Source organism: Coturnix japonica, chromosome 15 (assembly GCF_054131305.1).
Source record: "Coturnix japonica strain WE chromosome 15, WE-NBRP24, whole genome shotgun sequence".
NCBI lineage: Eukaryota > Metazoa > Chordata > Aves > Galliformes > Phasianidae > Coturnix > Coturnix japonica.
Window position 1 is genome coordinate 8,347,231 of NC_140677.1, and position 22,147 is coordinate 8,369,377.

General features: G+C 44.5%; 2 protein-coding genes across 6 annotated transcripts in view; one reads left to right on the plus strand and one right to left on the minus strand.

Annotated features, from left to right (window-relative positions):
• Positions 1 to 1,568: 1,568 nt before the first annotated feature.
• On the minus strand, positions 1,569 to 11,569 carry SLC25A20 (solute carrier family 25 member 20). Of its 2 annotated transcripts, XM_015875273.3 has the most exons (9): positions 11,408 to 11,569; positions 10,700 to 10,792; positions 8,700 to 8,827; positions 6,692 to 6,782; positions 5,951 to 6,068; positions 4,764 to 4,836; positions 4,096 to 4,205; positions 3,224 to 3,348; positions 1,569 to 2,735 (listed from the first exon to the last, which is right to left on the minus strand). In XM_015875273.3, the coding sequence occupies exons 1-9, from the start codon at positions 11,510 to 11,512 to the stop codon at positions 2,673 to 2,675; spliced, it is 906 nt and encodes a 301-aa protein (XP_015730759.1). In that variant the 5' UTR covers positions 11,513 to 11,569; the 3' UTR covers positions 1,569 to 2,672. The 2 variants fall into 2 exon arrangements, with proteins under 2 accessions (XP_015730759.1, XP_085372885.1); XM_085516759.1 differs by lacking the exons at positions 10,700 to 10,792; positions 11,408 to 11,569 and adding an exon at positions 9,111 to 9,796.
• A 38-nt stretch (positions 11,570 to 11,607) lies between these two features.
• ARIH2 (ariadne RBR E3 ubiquitin protein ligase 2) overlaps positions 11,608 to 22,147 on the plus strand; it is a 28,207-nt gene continuing 17,667 nt past the window's right edge. For 3 of the 4 annotated variants that reach the window (XM_015875271.3, XM_085516755.1, XM_085516756.1), the window contains exons 1-2: positions 11,867 to 11,954; positions 15,572 to 15,918. In XM_015875271.3, the coding sequence (XP_015730757.2) occupies positions 15,670 to 15,918 (249 nt within the window). In that variant the 5' untranslated portion in view covers positions 11,867 to 11,954; positions 15,572 to 15,669. Of the gene's footprint in view, positions 11,955 to 15,571; positions 15,919 to 22,147 lie in introns of all 4 variants that reach the window. The other variant, XM_015875272.3, reaches the window with a different exon arrangement.

Genomic DNA, 22,147 nt, shown 5'->3' on the forward strand with positions numbered 1-22,147 from the left:
GCTTCACAGAGCCCAGATAGCAGAAAGTCTCCTGTTCCCCCTCACCACGAGATGAAAGAATGACAGTCTTCCTCATAAGGGTAGATGGGCAGAAGAGGCTCCTACTTTCCAGCTGCCTGCCTGTCCTGCTAGAGACATAAAACCTCTGAAGCCTGACTCAGAAAGCTACAGCTGCCATAAGTGGAAACACTGGGCACCAGCTGGTGTTCTTGCTTACTTGCCTCTGACCTTGCCTTTAAATCTGCTTTGTCCATCTTGCTGACAGCCCCAGACAGCCATCTGCTGGGCGACTGCATTAACAATAAATAAATAAATAAATAAATAAACCAATCTAGAACAGCACTTACTGTGAAGACTATATAGTTCAGATCTTCCTAGTTTCCTACAAGATCAGAAGCTGAGCATGAAGCATACATTAGTTGACAGGACAGGTGGAACAAACAGCGTTAAAGATCAGTATTTGTAATTTTGGAAGGAGATGCACGGTATGCACACTTCTGTTCCTCCCAGGAAGCGTCACTATTTCTGTAATGCTTAAGCAAAAATTGAAGCTTGATGACACTTCTTAAAAGCTGAGAGAAATTGCTTCTAGGCATCACAGTTCCCGCACAAAGGTCAGAAAGGTGATCACAGTAGCCAGAGAATCAAAGCATGGGAGCCAAAGCCATTAGGTGGTTAGGAAACACACATCCATAAAAGCAGACCTTAGTTTGAATTCAGCTTCAACAGACCAAGAGAGCTGAATTTAAAACAGTTTCACAGATTAACATCCTCTAATTACTATTTCTCTGAACTAGCATTAACTCAGTGTTCGTTCATTCATTCATCCACGGCAGTGACTTTGAGAAGCAGGAGGTGCAGCAGGTTCCTAGGCAGTGAGGAATGGAGAGGGTCTGCTGCTGGTAAGAAAGCAAGAAGAAAGCAGGAGCACCTCCAAACAATTGGCTTTTCCCATATCATGGGCTTTTACATTGGTTTTGCACCTCGTGCCCTCTCCCTTTTAAATCATGAAGGTGGGCTTTGGGGAAGGCAGACTCCCTTCCAAAGAATATAAGAGGCAGAACATGATTCAAGGCTTCTGAAGCAGCACTGGGTGGGGAGTATTCAGGATCTCCATTTGTTGAAAGCTGAGGTGAGATTGTTTCTTTACAGCATCGACCAGTAGGCCACAGCAAATCAAGAACAACCTCTCAGCCGCCTTTTCTGTGTGGCAACAGTACAGATTCTCTCCCTAAGCTGCCCTGCATCCATGTTTGGGCCTTTTCCTGAAAAACATCAAATCCTTTACACAGACAAGAGGTTTTATTTAGCATCTGACTTTATAGTTGAAGAGTTTCAGCTGTAACAGCACCTCATGTTTGCCTTTCGAGTTGTGCTAAGTGCAAAACATTCATTTTCCAGCCTCATGTTAAAGAGCCAAAAACCCAAAAGCTAAAAGGTGAGCAGTTAAGCATTAAAAGCAGTAAGGTACAGCCTTAGATGTCCCATTAACATCTGGGAATTAAGAACTGGAACATTTTTGCCAAACAAACCATGCACAACCTGACAAAAATAAACAGAAGCACACATTCAAGCCAAGCAGCAGCCAGCTTTATTGAGTTCTGGTAACACTGCAACAAAATCAGGAGCTAATAAAGGTGCTTTTTTGCCTCTTAGCATTAGTAATTTCTCAAAGTAAAATGTGATAACGTTCAATAACATTACAAGAAAACTGAGGAACAGAAGTTAGAATAAAGTTAGATGAGATTGCAGAGCCAGTGTCACCTTCATATTTCCCCTTTGTGTCAGACTAATTTTGTTCCTGGAAGTCCTGTTAAAATTTCTTAGGTGAGGGATCGAACCTCCAGGATGCAGCATTTGATGAATCATGGGCTGCTATGAATCATGCTGTACTTGTGAAACCACATCTGGGATATATTCAGTGGAAAAGAAAGTGACAAAAGGGTTTCAGAGAAGAGTTCAGGTGAATCAAACACGTTTCCCCACTGGCTACCTTACTCAAGTTTATAGTAAGTGTCTAAGCTTAATTCATTCTTCCCTAGTTCTATAGAGAAAAATCAGTGCATAATATCCTGTTAAGTATCTGTAATACCTATCAACCCACCAAAAGATAACTCTAACCTCACCTGCTTTGTTCCTTATTTGCTGCATCATATGCATATAACATTAAAATGGCTGTCATCATGCAAACATCCACAGCTGAAAATACTGCATAAAATGAGAACACTACTTGACACTGCTTGTAGATACTAGTATGTGCAGCTGCTAATTTAGGCACTGAGTCAAGTACACACTGCCTAACAATTATTTCAAGCAATTCAGCATTAATAGCTACATGTCTCTTCAGTAAACAAAGAATTTATTTTGGATGTCTCCCCTTCTTCCATAAGGAAGTACTTAAGGTAGTGAGTGTAGTGTGTGTTAACAGCATTACTGCTGTGGTACATTGGCTCAGAATACAGGTGTTATCACCTCTAGCTCTTCATCAACTCTATTTCAGAGTCTCACCTTATATTTCTGAATGGCACATAGCACCACCTAAAGAATGTGAGGAAGGCAAAAAGGTATTAAGGCAAGCAATCATTCCTGAAACTTCAAGTGATCATTCATTTATTCCTTTGAGGCAGACTTGCACGCTTTTCCCACTCTAATTTCCAGAGACTTTGTGATCTTCATAGACCTGGTACAATCCAATTAAGAAACTTCATAGCAACTTCAAAACCAAGAAAACACGCCTGGAAAAGAGAACGGACAGAACAAATAAGGATTCTTATAACCTATTCCAAACAAGGCTTTAGAATGCAACAGTATAAACACCTGGTATGGCTGATGTGAAGTGAGCAAAAAAAGGTCTTGCACCAGATGCAAGAATTCTACTACATCTCTTCATATATAGGCAGAACATCTAATCCTCTAGGTTCATTATTTATTGAAGGAGAAGCCAGACCAAATTTATCCACGCATTTCTGTACTCTACTGGTGGACATACAAGCAGACAGAAATACTGCGCTTTAATGCACAGCTTAGAAGGAGGATTCAGTTGGTGTTCCCCCTGCACTAAGGTACATTTTTGAACCAGGATATCAAAAGCCAATAGAACCTACAGTTATAAGAATCTGAGATGCTAAAACAATAAGCAGCTTGTCATCTCCTCTGCAAACTACAAACATTCACTATGGGTGGCAATGTCCCCCAAACCCATCTGGAAGTGCAGTTTACTCACCGCATTAGCAGGAAACGCCCTGATCATGACAGCTGTGAAGCCCTTGTAGAGAGATGCAACTCCTTCCTCTCTGATAAGTTCTCTCAGCACATCCCTAAAGCCATTTGGGTATTTTCCTGGAGGAGCTGCAAACAATACAAAACACATTAACTAAGACACACAGCAGTCACAAATACTAAAGGCATAAGTGATAGCCCAGGATTTTCATCAGGTTCATACTCCTAGATCTTCTAAACAACATCAGAATCCAAGCACTGCTTGAAGCTATTTTGTGCAAACATCTGCTTGGGAAAATGACCTTTTTCAGTCAAAAGCAAACAAACCAAATCACCAGCTCAGTAAACAGAAGCTGAGTGCTCACCATCAACTCAAAAAAAAACTACATGAAGACATCTTGGGTGGAGGGGGAGAAGAATAAAAGAAAGTAAGAACAGCTTTTGTTGGGATTGGATCTCTGAGCTTTCACTGTTGAGGACAGCTCTCCCAGAAGGCCTGGGGCCATCGTTGCTATAACTAAGCCACTGATGCCTAAGAGCAGATCTGTTAGTCCAAAAGCAATACTCTCAGCAAGGCAGACACAGTTAGACAGTACAGACTAGGATTTACACAACTATGTCTGAAGTGAAATAGCAAAGCCCTTCGAAGACTTACATTTGTAATAAAACAGTCACAACACGACAACAGTTTGCAAGGAAACCAACTAAAAAGCTAGAAACACACTTGTTTTGTTTTGTGTATTTGTCTCAAGCAGCACTTAAGATAAGCTACCTCCCACCAAAGAAGATGCTCGAATGGCATCTTCCATCACTGCCCACCCCATTCCCAGGGGCACTGTGCTGAGCGTGGCCATGACAATCTGGCATGCTACTCACCCGTCTGGAAACGTGATTTCAGCACATCTGGTGGAATGGCAACCGCCCAGTTGAAGATTCCAGCCAAGCCCCCAGCAAAGAGAATCCTCGGCACACTGAGGTCACTCACACTGTGCCAGGATTGGGGTGGGTGGAAAATGGAGGAGAGAGGAGAAAAAAAAAGAAGGAAAAAAAACAAATGCATATTTTGACTAAAGTGACAACCAGCAAGCCTGGCTGATAGTCAGAAGGCTGAACAACACTGCAGGCAGACAACAATACAGTAATATGAGCAAGATGACCAGGAATTAGAGCACTCTGTGCAAAACGTGCCAACTCCAGCCCAGAAGTTTGAATCCTTTCATTCAGCAGCATGAACAAAATGCGCTGCCGTGGTGGTGAAGGCAGGAACAGGACACAAAACAAAAGACAGAACAGACTTCTGCACTCACAGAGGGATGGAAGAGCAAACAAATCTACTCCAAGTATTCTTTACTTGGCTAATAAAATCCATGGCTAAAATTCTGAGCAAAACTCAGAATATCATTCTGTCTGTTAACTCCAGACCAAGGCAGCTTTAATCACAGAGAGTGACTCGATTTTTGTTATTGATGCTGCTCTAAATCTCTTCTTAACTAGGAAAATTAAATAGCAAGTCCAGGAAACAATGACTTTAGGATTTCACTAACCTCTTTCCCTCAGGGGTCAGAATGTTCTTCAGCCATTCGTACGTCATGAAGTACATTCCACTGGCTGGGACATCTAGAGGATAAACAACAAAATCTGTGAGTGGTGGAAAACAAAATGAAGCCTAGAGACACAGGAGCCCTATGCCAGCTCAGCAACAGCACTGAATACATCCAGACTGCTCTCCTGAGCATTCTCTAAAACAAAAAAATACTGTCATTCTAGACAGAGGAACCTGAACTTCCCCAGAGAGAGCAGGTGCTAAAAGGCAAGAACTGGGAAAATACCTGTTCTGTCAGCAGCCCTTCAAATCAGATTGTAACTTGGCCATTAATCCATGAGCTCCCAGCTTTCTTAACTGCTCTGCAGCAGACTAGATCAGTTCAGAAACTTCAGCAGTTTAGCACATTCGTTTTTCTAATGAAGACAGGTGTTTTGGTTCTTGATGGGTTTGATTTTGCTTTGTTTTAAGGTACTTCCATAGCCCATCCTTAGCTCATACCTAAACTGGCAACTAGTCTCAGGCTATGTACCCTGACAGAGCGACTAGCTTTCCTAAAATTATGAGAAGCAGATGACAGAACAAGTTCCTAAACTGAGATAACAAAACACAGAAATTTCACCTTGTACTTGGAAAGCACCGCCCCAATACAGGAAACAGTCTAACCTTGTTCAACAGGAGAAAAGTGCCCTAAGAATCACTGCCTGGCACAGCTACTTTCTGGCTGTTTTTTTTTATTAGAGGGGTCACCACATCCCAGTCTAAAAGTCTAACCCACACTCAAGAGGTTAAAAGCAAACTGCTACCATGGTGTCTTTTAAATCAATCAGCATTATTCAACAGTCACAGACAGAAGTCACTGTCCTTCTCCCAAGGAAGGAAGAAAAAACTTCTGCATTTTCTTTTTGTTCTCAGCTCCTCAGGGCCTTAATTCCTCTTGGCTTCTCAGATCTTAATTACTTCCTGCATCCCTCTGATCTTTGTCATTTAATCTCTTCCTCACTCACTGAAAATCTCATGTTTATTTCTCAGTCCCTTTGAGGTATTGGAGTAACTGCGGACTGCAAAAAAGGATAAAAGTGACAGAAAGCATCTCCAACTGGCTTAAGTGACAGCAGGGCCTATGTCAGGCTTCTTATCTTCAAGTACCTCAAGCTGAAGCAGAATCAGAACGTTTCCATCAGTTACCTCTCATGAGGGTGAGTACTGTCCCCTTGTACACGCCGCGAATCCCAGCCTCGCGGTACAGCTGTTTTGCACAGTCCAAAGAGCCACTGTATTTAGTTTCACCTGTAGCTGCCTGGATCTGAAGGATTAAAGTGACAATTTCTGGCTTGTGAAGGTTTCTGGCCGGTGAACAATCATTCAGCTAATAATTAGAAAGCCACGTGCATGTTTCCAGAGAGAAAATGTACTCATTCTTCAAGCACTCCTACATATGAAGCCTCCACATCACTTCCTCAAAAAGCACTCTCTCATTCAAGCTGAGGATATGTTTACTGTTCCATGCAGTAGCTACATTCTCCCTTATTTCTCACCACTCTAAGTTTGAAGCAACTGAAGACAGTTAGTTAATCTCACACTCACACAGACAAAAATTAGCCTTTAAATAATTTAGTAACGTTCAAACAATTTGTTTGCGTATAAAACTTTCATGATAACATCACATCTGTCAGAATGAATGCGAACGCCCATCACCATGCTAATGGAGTTCAAGAGAGCCTGACATAAACAAACCTTCTCATCTGTGCTGAAGATGGTATTTCATTTGTTCAGGCTTACGTTTTCCTCGAATCTTTTAAAAATCCCTCACGAGGTGCAGAGCCAGCAGTCACCCAAACATTAAAGACACATTCTGTGGATTCTGAAATACTCTCCTCAAGAAAGACCACTAAAATTAAATTCCTGTCACCACATCCAATGCCTTACCTGTAAAAGGCACTTGATTCTCTCTCCTGGAGCCATGATTGCTGTTGTGAACACTCCTGACAACATGCCAGCTGCAAACAGCTGAGGATATCTGTGCAGGAGAAACAGAAGTGAGACTCTAACACAACACAGTACATAGGAAACAAAGGGCAGAAAGACCCCTGAATCACAGTTATCCTGCTTTACACAAGGCTGGTAGTGGAACTAGATAGACATGCATCTACTGCTTTTGATCAGTGCAGAAGCGCCTCATCAGTGCATAAACAGACCTAAACATTTAAGGTCTCTGAGATTCAAAGCCCTGGTTCCCACAGCAACCATTAATTCAGATCTGCACATCTACTGTATTTGCTAATACTCCTCCTTGCACTTGCAATTTTTGCTACAGTGTTCTCCGTCGATTTTTATTCTCAATACTCTCTTCTTCTTACAGTCTCCCACATTCTGCTTAATGATCTCAGCTTCCACATTTATTATTTTATGGCATTCTGTTCAGGCCTTCCAAACCTTACAACTTCCTTTACTCCTAAATTCCCATTAAATTTTCTTCACTCCCATCTTCCAGACCTTTCAGACCTTCACCTGCCATGCTACACATACCTCCTGCTCAGACTAAGCTGTGAGTTTTCTAACTCACCTCGAGATTATCCAGCCCTAGAAAAGACAGAACAGGCTCATCAGGTTTTTTCAATCTCCTTCCTTCCAAAACCTCCCTTCAAAATCAGGGCTGCCGTCCTGCCTGCTTCAGTCCATAACCACAGTGCTAAGAGCCTGACTTTTCTGTTTGGCCTGGCTATCCTTGGTGTGCAGTATCTCACTGTGTAAAGGCAGCACCAAAGGTGCAGCACAGTTGTACACAATGACAGATCTACCTTTTATTTTTTAATCTTTGTCCTTTCTCTCCCACTGCTCTGCCTGGGAAGAGTTCTACATGAACAGTCCAAAGACTATGCTGCATTTCTCCACCTTCTCCGTTAAAACTTCCCTTTGATACAGCGTGTACAAAACACAAAGCTCTAGCAATGGTTGGGCTGCTGGCAGTAAGCCCACAGCCCCTTTGTCTCCCTGTATTCTCAGTTCCTTACCCACACCCCCGGTTTTACCCTTCAGCCTTGTCTGCAAAGTTGGTAAACCAGACAGCAAGGAGAGCAAGCAGCACCAAGCACCCCTGCCCTGCTTCCCTCAGGGTGACAGAGGTGGAGGGAGCTCACTCCTCACCACTGCAGCAGCTTGAGCTGCAAAGCCAGGTGCACCCAGCAACAGCCCTGGCCCAGTCAAGGCTCCAACAGAAACCATTCCACCCCACTGTGCCACACTTGGCTCAACACACTGAACTCCTGCTTTCTGACAGAGCTCCTACGTATTGCACAAATAATAGAATAAAATGTTGCTAAGCTACAGTTCTATTCTGGGGAGCTATAAATCACAATACAGCAAAGGAGTTAAGGGAGCACTAAGTTCACCTGGAAAGAGCGATATGAAGTTTTCTCAGCTTCCCTTCTCTCAGATGTGCCTAAGAGGAGGGCTGCCCATAAACACTGCTTTTCAGAAATGCATTTCTATGGCTACTGTTTTACCCTAAACTAAAGACATAGAAAAGTCAAAACCAGCAGGGAAAAGGACTGGGATTCATGAATGTCAATTTTGTCAAGACTGCCTGACCATGAATTTATTTATTCCATAGCTTCCATTAATAGTGAGTGTTCGAAGGCAACTGTTATATAACTCACGCTGTACTCAGCTAAAATGGAATTGTTCCTTAATGGCTCTTTCTTACGTAGAAGGGGAACTGCATGGCACCTGCCCACTTGGTGTCTGTTTTTAGCCCATGCCATCAGTCCCACGCTTCCAGAAGCATTAAAACACATGAGTGTATTAGTTTTTAGAACTATATTTATAGCCTAGGAGAAAAGACAAATTTACACCACAAATCAAAGCACAACAATACAGGAAGCTGCAGGAACCTTACGGTGCCTTTCCCAACTGTCCGCTTAACTCAGGAACTCACGTCAAAACGTCGTCAGGATTTTTCTGTTGGAGTCTTTTTCCCAAGCCAAATCCAAAGAAGCACACGGCAAACATGGGTGTCACCCCGATAATAGGGGCTGCCATTCCTTTGTACAAGCCTCGGACTCCCTGCAGGAAACATTGCAAGAATTACTTGTTTTTGCATAACCCTTGTGCACCTTTCAGTTTGCCAAAAAGCAAAATGCCACAGTATAGGATAGTATCAGCAAGTCAGTCATACTGATCAGAATAGTAACGGGGTCTATTGCTTATTTATGACTATACCTGCTTAGCTGTTTCAGAGGAAAACCATCCTTCCCAGAAGATACTGTTATCTTTAACACCTTTCTGTTCCAATACTACTCATCCTGTACTTACATCTCCAGTACAAGGAAATGCAGTTAAAACCCACCTGAATGACAGTCCTACTGGTTTGTGTTGAAACTCCTCCCTTTCAGTTCCATACAAAAAAATGCAGATGTGCTCAATCAGTAAGACATCAAATGCAGTAGTGAGAACTCCCATTGCTGAGCCTGAGAATGCTGGATCAAATTCACGGTAAGGGAAGAGCCAGGGACATTGACGCAAACTGCTTCACTCCCCACACAAATTCAATTTAGAATGAGTTCAAGAGCAAACTATTTTTCTCTTCCTTCCATAAGTCAAAATGTTTTCACCATAAACATTTACATCCTTGATGTTTCTCTTTACCAGGCTACACATACAGAAAAACTCCAATGCAGATCCCAGCAGCGATGTTTACTTCATCTATCTTACCTTTGAACCGAATGTTTTTCTTATAAAAAAAGACTTATCTTTCTAGATAAAGGCTACGTGCACAAGTTAAATATTTGCTGATCCATCCATTCATCCTCTCCCCTCCCCAAAATAAGTCACTACGTCCCAAAGGGTGTTTGTATGTGTAGAGACAAAGCTGACTGTGCAGTGAAATCCAGCCTGGCTGACAAAGATTCCTGCTCAGTCTTCCCATGAACAACTGGAAACAAAAGGCACAGAGGTTCAGCAGTTTTCCATACAGAAACAGATGAGCACTGAGTAGGAGTAGAGAGGCAGCTTTACTCGACTGAACTCGACATCAGAAGGCTATTATTACAGCTCAGCTCTGACGTCCGTGCTTCAGCAGGGGTGTTAAAAACTGTGTGGAATTCAGAGCTAGAAAAGCATCTCAGTGCTTTGTGGGAGAGACCACGGAAGTGAGGCTTGTTTTGGTTATATAACAACCTACGAAATACCGCCACACAAGTAGATTTCAGCTATGAGCCAGATTGCTCATTTTGTGGAGAGTTATCTAACAAGATCCGACAGTCAGAAATCACACTTAACACGAGTAAATGAACACCAGGCCTTTAAAGTCAATATTTCCCAATGGTAAATAGCTGCTGAAAAATCTTAGGAAGCAGTTCAGTGCACTCCATGTCACTTCATGCCTTTAAACCAAGGCTGCCTTTCTAAAAACAAAACAGACTACGGTTCAATCACATGATACAACCAATTCAACTCAGACTACCTTTTGAAGACTATGCAAGCCTACTGTAAATGCTCCACTATAAATACACATACATGTATCTGTTAACCCAAACGAACGCTGCTCTGCCTCCTCACAGATGGCACAATACCTCACAGAAGGAAGTAAAAGCATGGCTTCAACCAACAGAACTCGCTGCCTATTTTAGAACTTCCACTGCCAACTCCAAATACAGCATGAGCCCAATGCCTACAATAAGGCAATATTAAGTCTAGCCCTGAACTCTATAGACATTAACACGGTGATATTTTGAACCACAGGAGAGGTCTGGAACTAAGTATCCACAATGAGACCTCCCTTCAAGCTGTGTAAAGTGATGGAAACGTTTTCACTAGAGTCAATCCAAGCGATAACCTGGGCAGGCCCTTGGTATCTGGGGGGGCACTCGCAGCCCATTGCATTGCTGTGACGTACAGAACTGACGCTTTTGGCATTGGTGCAAATGGCAGCGGTACCTCTCCAGTCAGAGTCTTCCTGAAGCAGTCAAAGGTCCCAGAATAGAGCGGTGGCTGACCGGGCTGCGGCCGGGGCTGGGTCTGCAGTCTGACCTGATGGCAGGGGATAGAAAGGCATCGCTTTATTGAGTATTACTGCTCCAGCTTTGATTGGGAGAGCACTTCAACGCGACCGCTGGGCAACACACGTTGACTGTGTGATGTCTGTAAAGCGGTAACATCGTTTATGCTCTGAAGAATCAAGGCAAAGCCAAGTGTGCCCCGGTGGCGCAGTGGTTAAGGACGCCGCCTTGCAACACTGGAGCCCCCTGTTCGAATCCCCCCTGTGGCGCAAGTGGTAGAAGTGCCGCTCTGCTACACAGAGGGCTCGAATCCCGGGGGTTGGACTCGATGATCTCTAAGATCCCTTCCAACCCGCACAACACTGTGATACTGTGTGAATGAGTGTTAACTTATTTAACAGCGAATGTATTCATTCATTAACTGCTGGGATTAACGCTCCGTTCTTAACGCCGCGTTTCAGCCACGCTGAGCTGTGACTGCGGGTCCTCCAGCCGCCAGGGGGCGCTCACGGCCCGCTCAGTCCCCCCGCAACTTGTAGTCCCCGGCTGCCCCGCAGCTGCCGTCGGGAAGCGTAGTCCCCCCGCGCCGTGCCCGCTGGGAAATGTAGTTCCCCGCTCCCCTCCCGGTCCCGCGGCACCGTCTCACCTTGATGGTGTCCAGCGGGTGCCCCACGAACACCAGGCACACCCCGCCGAACCCGCCGGCGAAGAAGTTCTTCACGGGGCTGATGGGCTGCGGTTGTCCCGCCATGCTGCCGGCCCACGGGCGCCGCACACAACCGGGGCGCCGCGTCCCCGCCGAGCGAGCGCCGCCCCTTCAACCTGCGACCTTCAGCACAGGAGGGAACGGGCCGCACCACGGGGCGGGGGGAGCGGGGCGGGACGGAGCGGGGCGGAACCGGGCCGGGCAGTGAGTGCGGGCGTCACATCCAGCCCCGCCATCACGGGGCCGCCCGGTGTCAATGACCAGCGAGGCCGCCCAGCTGCAGCCCCGGCTCCATCCCGCTGTCCCGCCCGGCTGCTCCGCCGCGCCCCCTCCCGCGGCACACAGCCATGGTGCGGCCCGGCCCGCAGGAAGTGACGGAGCGCGGAGGTTGGGGCTTCCGGAGCGCAGGCAGCGGCGGCCCGGCAGGAGGAGCTCGGGGAGCCGCTCGGGGAGCCGCTCCCTGCAGCCCCCGCCCGCGGAGCCGCCGGTAAGTGCGGGGCTGCCGAGCCACCCGTTATGTGTGTGTGTGTGTGTGTCCGCTGTATTGTTGTGTGCCGCACGGCCTGCCCGCCGCGGGGGGCTGTGCCTCGGCGCTGCCCCGGGGCGCACCGCGGGCCTGGGGAGGGATGGCCGCGCCGCCCCCGTCAGCAGCGTGCGGGGCTGTACGGGGCTGTGCCCGCACCTACAAAGGGCTGGGGAGGCTCAAACTGCGCCGTGTGCCTTCATAGGGGCAGCGGGGACGGAGGGAGGCTCGTGTGGGCACGCGCGAGGGAACTTGGTGCAAGTGATGGGAGGCCGAGGAGTGAAGCTCTCGCGTTTGGGCAGAGCGGGGGAACGAACAAAGCCTGGGCCGTGGGGGGAGCGGGCGGGTCCCCGGGGGGTGCGATGTGGCTGCGATGAGATCCTCGCTATCCGCTGTACGAATGGGCTGCGCGCTGCTGTCCGGCTTTGTCACCCCTGGGGTGAGAAAATCCCATCGGCAATCTCAGCGGAGAAGGAAGCAGAGAGATGTACCCGCTGTGTGTGTGAGGGAGCAGCTGAACATGATCCCGGGATTATGGGCTGGGGTAACACAGACATTAACATGGGTGTGTGATTAACATGGGGGGCAGTTTGCAGCTGGGGCTGTGCAGGGTTCGGAGGAAAGGAGGTGAAGTTACACAGAGGCAGAGCAGGATGGCTCTCAGCTTGCTTCAGAATCATTGAAGAAATGAGAGAAGACGTATCCACAGAAATACGTGGATTTTGTGAAATAGCTACAGGAAAAAGTAGCAGGAGAGGAACATCTTCCAAAGGACTTGTTAGAGGAGCCCCACAGCAGCAGATACAGAGGGTGTAAATCAGAGAAGAGTGATGCAGTGAGGTGAGATGCGCAGTGGGATGTGGTAATTCACTGCCCAGTAGAGGAGATCTTAGAGACTGCTGGTAGTACAGCTAAAAGTGTTTATTTCTAGAGATCTTGCTAAAGAAGAAGCATGTTTCAAATCAGAACTCAGCAAGGGACACCCCATCGGGGCTGATAGGTGCTGAGTGGGGCTGTGGAGCAAAGCAAGGGGAGGTTGGGTGATTACATTAGTGTTCAGGAGGATGAGGAGTGCTTTGGACAGAGGTGACAAAGTTAGGACCTCTTGTTCTGATAGGAAAGTAACCCAAATATCATTTAAAATTTTATAATCTGATCTTTAGGATTATGATATTAATTAGATTACTCCAAATCCTCTTTGTTCTTTCAACCCTCTCTTTTGAGTTTACCTTATTTACTGTCTTCAAAACTAGTGCTGTCAGTATTAGCCGTGTCTCGTCTTAGTTTGTATTCAGAGAGCTTATGTTTGGATCTGAGGGCGTCAGGCTGAGCGTTATGTGAGTGGGGCGAGTTACGCTGCTTGTTTGCTTTGCTTTGTTTTCTCCACAGAAGCTTTAGTCGTCTTCTGTCATTCACACGCATCCGTCTGTCAGTAAGTTATGCTGGAAGTGAACTATTTCCCAGAATGTTGTGACAGGGCTCACAAAAGACGTCCAGCCCGCAGGCTGTTTTCTGCATGACGTGTCTCATTTACCCATGCAAACAGTTGGAGTAAATGTTGGTGGCACAGAGAAAAGACTCTGCTTGTGCCTCCCCTCCGGGGCTGGTGTGTAACTGCTCAGGTGCTTGCAGGCCCCTTGTGTTACAAAGGCACCTCGTTGCTCTGAGATATATTGTGTTATACTGAGGGCTGTGGTATAAATGTGGTTTTCATCCGTGTCTGAAGTGTGGGACGATCTGATCAAGTCTGACTTTTCTGACCGGAGAAAGGAGTTTGGACTTTGTGATGCTCTGAGGTTTGCTGAGCAGAACTTTCACACGTTTAGCTACTGTTACCTCTGTAGGAGAGTGGCTTTAGCTTCTCATACGAGTAACTCTTTTAACATAGAATTTAACAGCAAAGATCCATTACATCTTTTATGCAAGATGTCTGTGTTGATGCAGGTTAAACCCAGAGCTGAACTGTGAACCCTGAGCAAGATGGACAGAGGGGCAGTACAGGTTTGCACTGTGTCTGCAGAATCAGATTTCACATCTCAGGCTTTCCAATATGGAGAGACAGTGTCTCTGCTCCTTTGGGCTTCTGCAGGAGGCAGCGATATAAATTATCTGTATGTTACGTTGTGAACAGCTCAGAAATCAAGAGGCAAAGGAATTGGAACCAGAATTCTTGGGATAATATAATTAGCTCCTGGCCTTCAGCCTCTCTCAATGGGGGAGGTTTGCGTCTGCTGAAGTCACTGCAGCTTCTCAGACTGAAGGTACATCGCATCTCTTCATGGTTTATTTGTGCTGCCTGCTCAGTTTAGTGCAACCAGAAAACAAATGAGTTGAGGAAAAGTAATGAAATGTCATGGTAGAGATTTCCTGTGCTCTGAAGTCAGGAGTGTCAAAGCTTCGTTATGGTTTCCCTGGCAGCTACAAATTGTGAAACTGTGGGTGTATATGTGCAAGTATCAGAGTTAGCAACGTAATGATGTGAAATGCCATTTATATATATATATATACACACACATATATAAGAGGAACTGAACATATGCTGCCTGTAGAAAACACAACTTTCATGTATAAATCTTTGTACATATTATTTGCAGCAGTGTGTTTTAATTGTATTTATTTAATATGTTCTCTATAGAAACTAAATCAATTGGTAAAATGGAAGTTTGTGATTAAATATGAGATGACCACAACCTGAGGCTGAGGAATGTTCCACCTGCTGACCCTCTCAGAACTCCACTTCTTACTGTTTTAGTTACAGACTTTCTGCTGGTGGAGTTCAGATAAGTAAAGTCAAATGTGTGAATTTTCCAGGTGAGAACTGTAAGAAATAGTTTGGTTGTTCCTATTCCTCTTGAGCAGCAGCTGCCACCACTTGAGTATATCAGTTTTTATATTCAGGAGGTAATATGTAAGTACACTGAGAAGGTAATAACATGAGAGCACTTGTTTTACTTCCCCACTCAGATGTAAGACCCAAGGCACATCGCGTCAAGGAAAACCCCGTTAAGGGGATTAACTACTTTCACTGTTTCTTTGAGATAGTATTGAAGACTGTTAAATTGGATACATAAAAAAAGCATATTTGCCTGGTATGTTTTCCAAAGTCCCACTGACTTCTGTGTTTCTGAAGCAATATGGACTTGTACAGGGTACCACAGGTTTCCTTCCTAGCTCCAGTGATCGTAGCTAAGGTGTTTGGTTTTTTTCTGCTGACAAAATGCAGGTGATGCTTTTCAGGTTGTTGGTAAAAACATACTGTTGTAAATCTAGATGTATTTCTGAAAAGGGATGTGGTGAAGGTTATGGAGCCCCTTTCCAAATGATGAAATCCTGGGACACTCACGGATGGCGATGCAGCCGTGTAATAACACCCTCTCTGAAGTTTTAGACATCATCTGTCAGAGCAGCCCTGGCCTTGCAAGTACATGGGTTGTTACAGTAGATCCAAACCAGGGACCTGTGCAGCAAAGTCTTTGGTCTTGGGTTGCTCTTTTCCTGTCTGTTGGGTCACCTGTATGATGTTGACGTGGCCTCTTATTATTTCTTAGGCAACAGAAAAAAAATTGTTTTTCCCTCCTTAGGAGACAGAGCTCAGATGAAATCAAAAGAACGATAAAGTGTGGAGGAAAACAAGACGCTGCAATTGCTTTCCTGGTCTGCGGTTTGACAGGGCATTAAGATGTCCGTGGACATGAACAGCCAGGGCTCTGACAGCAATGAAGAGGATTATGACCCTAATTGCGAGGAGGAGGAAGAGGATGAGGATCCAGGGGATATTGAGGATTATTATGATGGGGTAGCTAACGACGTGGAGCAGCAGGGAGCAGATGCCTTTGATCCAGAGGAATATCAGTTCACCTGCCTGACTTACAAGGAGTCGGAGAGCACTCTGAATGAACACATGGCCAGCTTGGCTGCCACGTTAAAGGTGAGGAAAGGTTTCCACAGTCACACAGTGGAGAAGTAAGTCTGTGATTGAAAAGGCAAATGCCGAACGCACAGTTTGACATAAAAGCTGTGGCTGTGTTACTGTTTTGGGGAGCTTGGAGGATGTTTCTGTGTCCCTTGTTCAGAAGTGACTCAAAGGTTTACAGTTGCTGCATACGGATTCTTGGGCCTGAAAATCTCTCATACTGTATGTTGTTTCTTATGACATTGAAACATTTTTTTGCAGAGCTGAGCTTCATGTGCATTCTGAGTTCAAACTTGTTGTATTGCACCTGTACGAAGGGAATATGTAGAAAAGAAACAAGTCATAGATGGTACAAATTGGTTCAGCTGTGTTTGAGATGCTAACTGACAGATAGGAAGATGTGCTAAAACTCTGTAATTCTAACAAAAACACCTTGCTTTGTGGTTCTGATAGAATAATCATAGACTTTCAAAGAAGCCAGATTAGCTGTCACGCCAGGTATTAACCCTAACTTTGCAGTGACAAGCAATTAAAGTACAATGAACTTGCCAGCTCTTGTAGTGACTAATTCATCGCAGAAGATGCTCACACCAAGTCAGCTCCATGATATTATGCTCAGTAAGAGCTCTGAGAAGTTTTTCATCTCTTTGTGCAAGTGGTGACTCTAGTGTATACCAGTGATAGGCAGTTCTCTTTCTGCCACGTCAGTGTGCTTTGGTCCCAGCACTGGTCAGGGGAAAGCTGGTTTTCCTAAGCTGCAAGATGGTGATACTTGGCTGAAATTAGCAATGTGCTGACCTTGAAGCAGGTCTAGAAGTGATTGTTCTCTAGAGCAGCTCCTGAAAGCAGGACAGAGGTAACTGCAACACATGGAAACCATGTGGGATGAATTTTGATTTCTATAAATTAGATTTGAACTTATATTGATCAGAGAGAGAAAGATCTTGACTCTTAATTGCACACCTGATTTGTACAGAGATAGTGTAAACATGAAGCCTGAAGACTAAAGCCTACAGTCTGTCTATAAAGAGATAATTTACTCTTTCTTAGCTGTCAAACTTGACTGATTTCTTCAGAATGTGCATTTCAAGCTCTGAATGCTGGTTGGGAGGCAAAAGAAAAGAACAAATGAGAGTAGCTGGTCAGCACTTCTGAGTCAGCTGCCAGTTGCTGTTGGTCCTCAGCAATTACTGATTTAGAAATGCTTTCCTGCTCCTTCTTACTGTTTGCCTTCAGGTGAAGCACCCTTCAGAAGGACGACGCCTGCAGTCTTGTTCCCTGTGAAATAAAATAACTAAAGCAATACATAGTAAAATCAGGCTTTCAAAGTTAAAATCTTTTTTTTCCTTTCCCTTCCCCCAAGAATTCTGGAGGTGTCAATGATGTTAGAACAACAAAGCTTATAGTTTACCAGATAGATAATACTAACCTGCTAGACTGATTCTGGTCCCAAACCTGTCTCTCCTGAGCCTGTTTTAGATTCCTTTTACATGAAGAGTATGCCTGCATATTTCCTTACAAATGAAGTGTTATGCATTTTGTTTCTGCATGAGAAGGTAAAAATAAATCGGAGTAGGAAACTGGAAAACTGGTGTTGTAAGCTACTTTAGCTCTATAAGTGCCACGTTAACACCATTTTCTAGCAATGGTGGTGCAAGAATTGCACGCTTCTTAACTTGGAAATCTGCTGTGTATTGGCAGCATGTGCTCTTGGTTTCCTGACATCCTTTCTTACAATATTTGAGCAACCGTTTCTTCCTTCCCCCCTCTTTCCTAAGGAAACCTGTGATTTTGTTAGTGTTCTTAAATAATCTGAGGGGAGAGAATTTGGGTTACATTAGCAAGCATAGAAGAGAAGGAAATTGGATGGAATAAAACCAATTTGTAATCATTATTTTCTTAATGGCGAAGCATAAAGTCAGAACTGTATTACCTTTTTTCCTCTGATTTTCTTGAGTATTAAAAACTTTCTTTTTCCTTTTGAATGCTGTCATTCATAATACCTGGGGGATTTTTTGTGTATCTGTGATTATTTCTCTGGAGCACCGTACTTCACTGTGGTGATTTTGTCTCCTTTTGTTTCTGGGGCTACATATCATGTCTAGTGATTATATGCTGCTTTTCAGCATTAGCTTGTACTTATGACAGAGTGCTCAGCCCTGACAGGGAAAGAAAAAGGTAAATTAAAGACTTTTCAGGAGGAACAGTGTTGAAGGCAATTTGTTTCATGGAACTGGGATAATTTGTTATCCCAAGAAATGTTTAGACTAACACAGTTCCCTAAAGCAAAGAAACAAATGAATACTGTGAATGAGCTCAAAGCCGTGCTTGAATGTTCTGCTGTTATATACTGCTATTAGATGATTCATGTTCTGAAGGTTAAATTGAAGGGACTCGTGTCTTTCTTCCATGGCATTTTGTCTATTCTCAAAGACCAAAAACAGGTATTCAGAGCTTTATTCCCTCATACATGCAATCTAATAACTATATAAGAACTATTTCATTTACTCTGCTCATTAACCCTCATATTTTTTTTAATCCCTTTATTCAGCTGTTATAAGTTGGCTCTGTCAAACTCTTCCTTTCTTAAAGCATAGAGCTAAAGGGCCTTTTTCCTTGGAAACCTTCTTGACTACCTTTTCATCACTCCTTGTCTGTTATAGCAGAACTTGTTCTTGCTTCTAATGAAGCTAAACAGACAATTGAATATCCACGGCATTGGCAGCCAATTGTGAATACTCTGAATATGTTTAAAAATTTCTTCGTAGACTCATTTTAGGGAGAGCTGTGAGTGGGTCCTCGCTTTCTAAGAGAAAGAGAGTAAATGTTTTCTCTACGGGGAGGGCTGTTGAATCAGATCTGTTTGTGGGGGATTCAGTTAATAACCTCAGTAAGTTAGAGTGGGGTATCAGCTGAGCCATGCTTGAAATCTCAAACTAATATGATCCAAAACTGATTCTCTGATCAAAAGCCTGTGAATGAAAGCAGGAAGGCCTGTGTCAATTCCCCACAAGGTCAGTTAATCCAACAGTCAGCACCTGTTAAGGACATTGCTTTTGAAAGCAGAGCAGCATCTACTGCCTGCAGAGCAGCAAAGGAATTCATAGCGGTCCTTTTTAAGAAGTATCTTTCAAAAAGTAAAACTTAGCGTTGGATAGTGGTGATCTTGTTTTCAAGACAACTGTGTCACTTCCACGTGAAGGGATTATGGGTTCTAGAGTGGCAGAATCAGAAGATGCACGCAAATAATACGACACTCAACTGTTGTACAAACAAAGTTGACCCCATCGCTGGAGTGCAGATAAGTGTGTGATGATGTCACATTGTTTTTGTTGGTGAATGACACTCCCTGGCGCTGCTGAGAGCCTGGAATTTCTGTGATGTTCCAGATAACTGGCAGTAGTTTCTCTGTTTCGATGATGAAATGAATCTGGTTGTTTTTTTTCTACCAGCTTCTTCACAGTGTTCATCTAAACCAGCAGATAATGCAATTGTTATTACAGTTTATGGGGGGAAAAAAATGTTACTTTGACTTCAGGAGCTTTTAGAAGCTGAGCGTCCGTCACAAGGAGGCTAAGATACCTTTGCACACTGAAATGAAAGAGTCGTGCTGTTTTGCAGGCAGTTGATGCTGATGTTGTCTTTCCACTAAAAGTGGAAGAATTGTAAAAGAACTCTGAATTTCAGTTAATTGGTGTGGATAATCTGCTAATATTTGTCAGGCAGCAAAAAGCTTATTTCCCTTGATTCTCAGAATAAACACTTGTGGGGCATTTGTCTGGACCCTGTCTTCTAAGGAATAAAACTGATAGATAGGAAAAAGCATTCCATGACATGACACAGCACTGGATCTACTAATCTGTGTTATCACTGCTGATCTTTCAGCATTAAACTTGCCTTTCCGCATGTTCTTGCTCACTTTATTGGTGTTGTACTCTTTTAATACAACCAAATTAGCATGTGCTCATAAAAACACAGCCCTTTCAAACTCTTCCACGCTCTCAGATTGTGCTGACGCCCAGCAGTCAGTTTGTAGAGCTGCTTGGTGAGTGCTGGCAGCCATCCCTCTCAAATACCATCTTTAGCAGAGCCAGAGTCATGTGCATGCAGATTGGCAGCCGGTACGAGCAGCTCTACCCAGAGGAGCTGGCTCTCTCCGAACGCCTGTGTGATGTGATCGCAAAAAGTCTGAGAAGAGCAAGATGTCAGATGAGTAATTTCTGCCTCCCCGTGTCGTGGTGCCAACCAGAACTGTGTGTGTTGTGCGGGGTGCTCGTCTGAGACAGCCTGTGATGGTGCGTAGTTGTCATTTTTGACACCATAATGACTTAATGGAACTTGATATGCAATGTAAAATGGCAATCACAAGAGACTAAGCCCTACACGAGATGTATTAAAGCTGAGATATTCAGATGTGTGCTCTTAGGAATGGAAAATACATGTTTGGTTAATACCCATAAGAACTTAAGTGTATATGGGATTGACCAAAATTGATAAATGTTAATATATATGAGTAGTAAAGTTAGGCAATATTAAATATTATAAGTGATAGATCCAGACAGTCATATGTGACTTCTCCACAAAGGCCATGGGGTGCTGTGTGGCAATGATAACATGCTACGTATTAGTGGTAAGGTGCCACTGGTAAGGCCTAGATTAGCTGGGTTTCTGCCTTCACTGTATTCTGTGTTTTGATATCAAGAGAGAGTGGTGTGGGGTGTTAACCCTGGGAACACATGGCTGAGAAGTGTTTCTGTCTTCTGTACCACTTTCTGTTCCCAAAGTGATCCTGGAAGTTCTGCTGTACAAAAGCTGTGTTATTAGCTGTCAGATTCACAGTGCCTGTCTTTTAGTAATGTAGTAAACATCAAGAGTTTGTGAGGATGTTGGTAACTGTCCTCAGTGTGTTCTTTATTTTTACTCCCAAGCACAGTAAGCTTCCTTAGGCTTCTGGTTGACAAGATAAGGGGGGCTGGAGGGCCCGGAGCTGTCAAAACTTCATGCAGTCCTTTGAGGAGAGAAATTAGTTTTGTTCCCTTTTGCCCAGAAGTGCTGAAATTCTCAACTTGGTTGGAAAAATGAGCCACAAACATGGAGGGTGATTACAGCCCTCATGTTTCTTTGTGATTCACACCTAAAGTGTGTCTTACAGCCTGCATGGCGCTGCAGGGAGCCGGAAAGCTCCACACAGCTTCTAGTGAGTCTGATCTTGGTGGGAGGTAGAGACAAGGCTTGAGTCACTAAATATGGCTAAACAACCTTTCAGTAATTACTTCATGCTGCAATCTTACAGCTGGACAACATGATTGCAAGGAGTGGCACGATGCAGCTCAGTTCATTGCCAGATCTGTGTGCTGTGGCTATTATAGATGGCACAGGAGAAGTGAGCCAGTTTGTGTACTGTGAAATGGTTTCACAAAGCAGATGTTCCTCTTCTTCATCGTACAGCAAGACAATAAATGCCCTTGGAAGCTAGGATTAGTCCATAGAGGATTGTGTTACCTGGAGTACAACCAGGTTTACTCCACTACCCCTCTGTGTTCTCACCACCTGTGTGCACACACGTTACAGCTTGAGTTAGCTGCCCCACAGGCCGTGCCCTCGGCTACCACTCAAGCTTGTGTGGATTCAGGTTATTTATTACTTGTGCATCCTCTCAGTGGCCAGAAAGGATTTTCCACCCCTCCTGTATTTTGCTGGAAAGCCCCCAAACAAAGGCCGAGGTGGGTGCGCAGTGTGGCACATCGCTGGGGCTTTGCCTGGAAAGAAAGACCACAGTGAGTGGAGCTGGGAGTCCTGTGTCAGTCTGAACTGCATGTGCAGTCTTACAGCTTTCTTGCTACATTTCCTTCACTCTAAATCTTTCAAAGAAATCTCGTAGCTGTTTTGTAATAAAGCCTTCTGGCATGCTGTCTTGCTTAAATCTTTTCTTTAATTTACTTCTGAATCTCTTCTGGAAGAATAGCCTAACAGCTTGAAAAATACGTATGTGGAGATTTCCTAGCTGAGTCCTGCTGATCCTGCTTGCTGGCAGCTGAAATTCTCGCTGTCCTCCATAGGAGAACAGATGGATTAGAGCCATGTGTAATTGTGGAGCAGGACTTGGAGTTTAACCTGAGATCTCCTCTCTTCAGTATGTCGTGCACTGACAGCAGTGTGAGCCTTCTGCAATAACACTGCTGGTGTTTCTCATTCCCAAACTGCTCCCTGCCTCCTAAATGTGACTGTAGTGGTGTGGGCTGAC

Coding starts and splice junctions, on each gene's coding strand:
- SLC25A20 (XM_015875273.3), bottom strand. CDS start 11,512: ATGGCGGGACAACCGCAGCCCATCAGCCCCGTGAAGAACTTCTTCGCC. Junction 8,828..10,699: donor GGAAGACTCTGACTGGAGAG/GTACCGCTGCCA, acceptor TGTTTCCTGCAG/GGAGTCCGAGGCTTGTACAA. Junction 6,783..8,699: donor AATCCTGACGACGTTTTGAC/GTGAGTTCCTGA, acceptor TCTCCTGCACAG/ATATCCTCAGCTGTTTGCAG.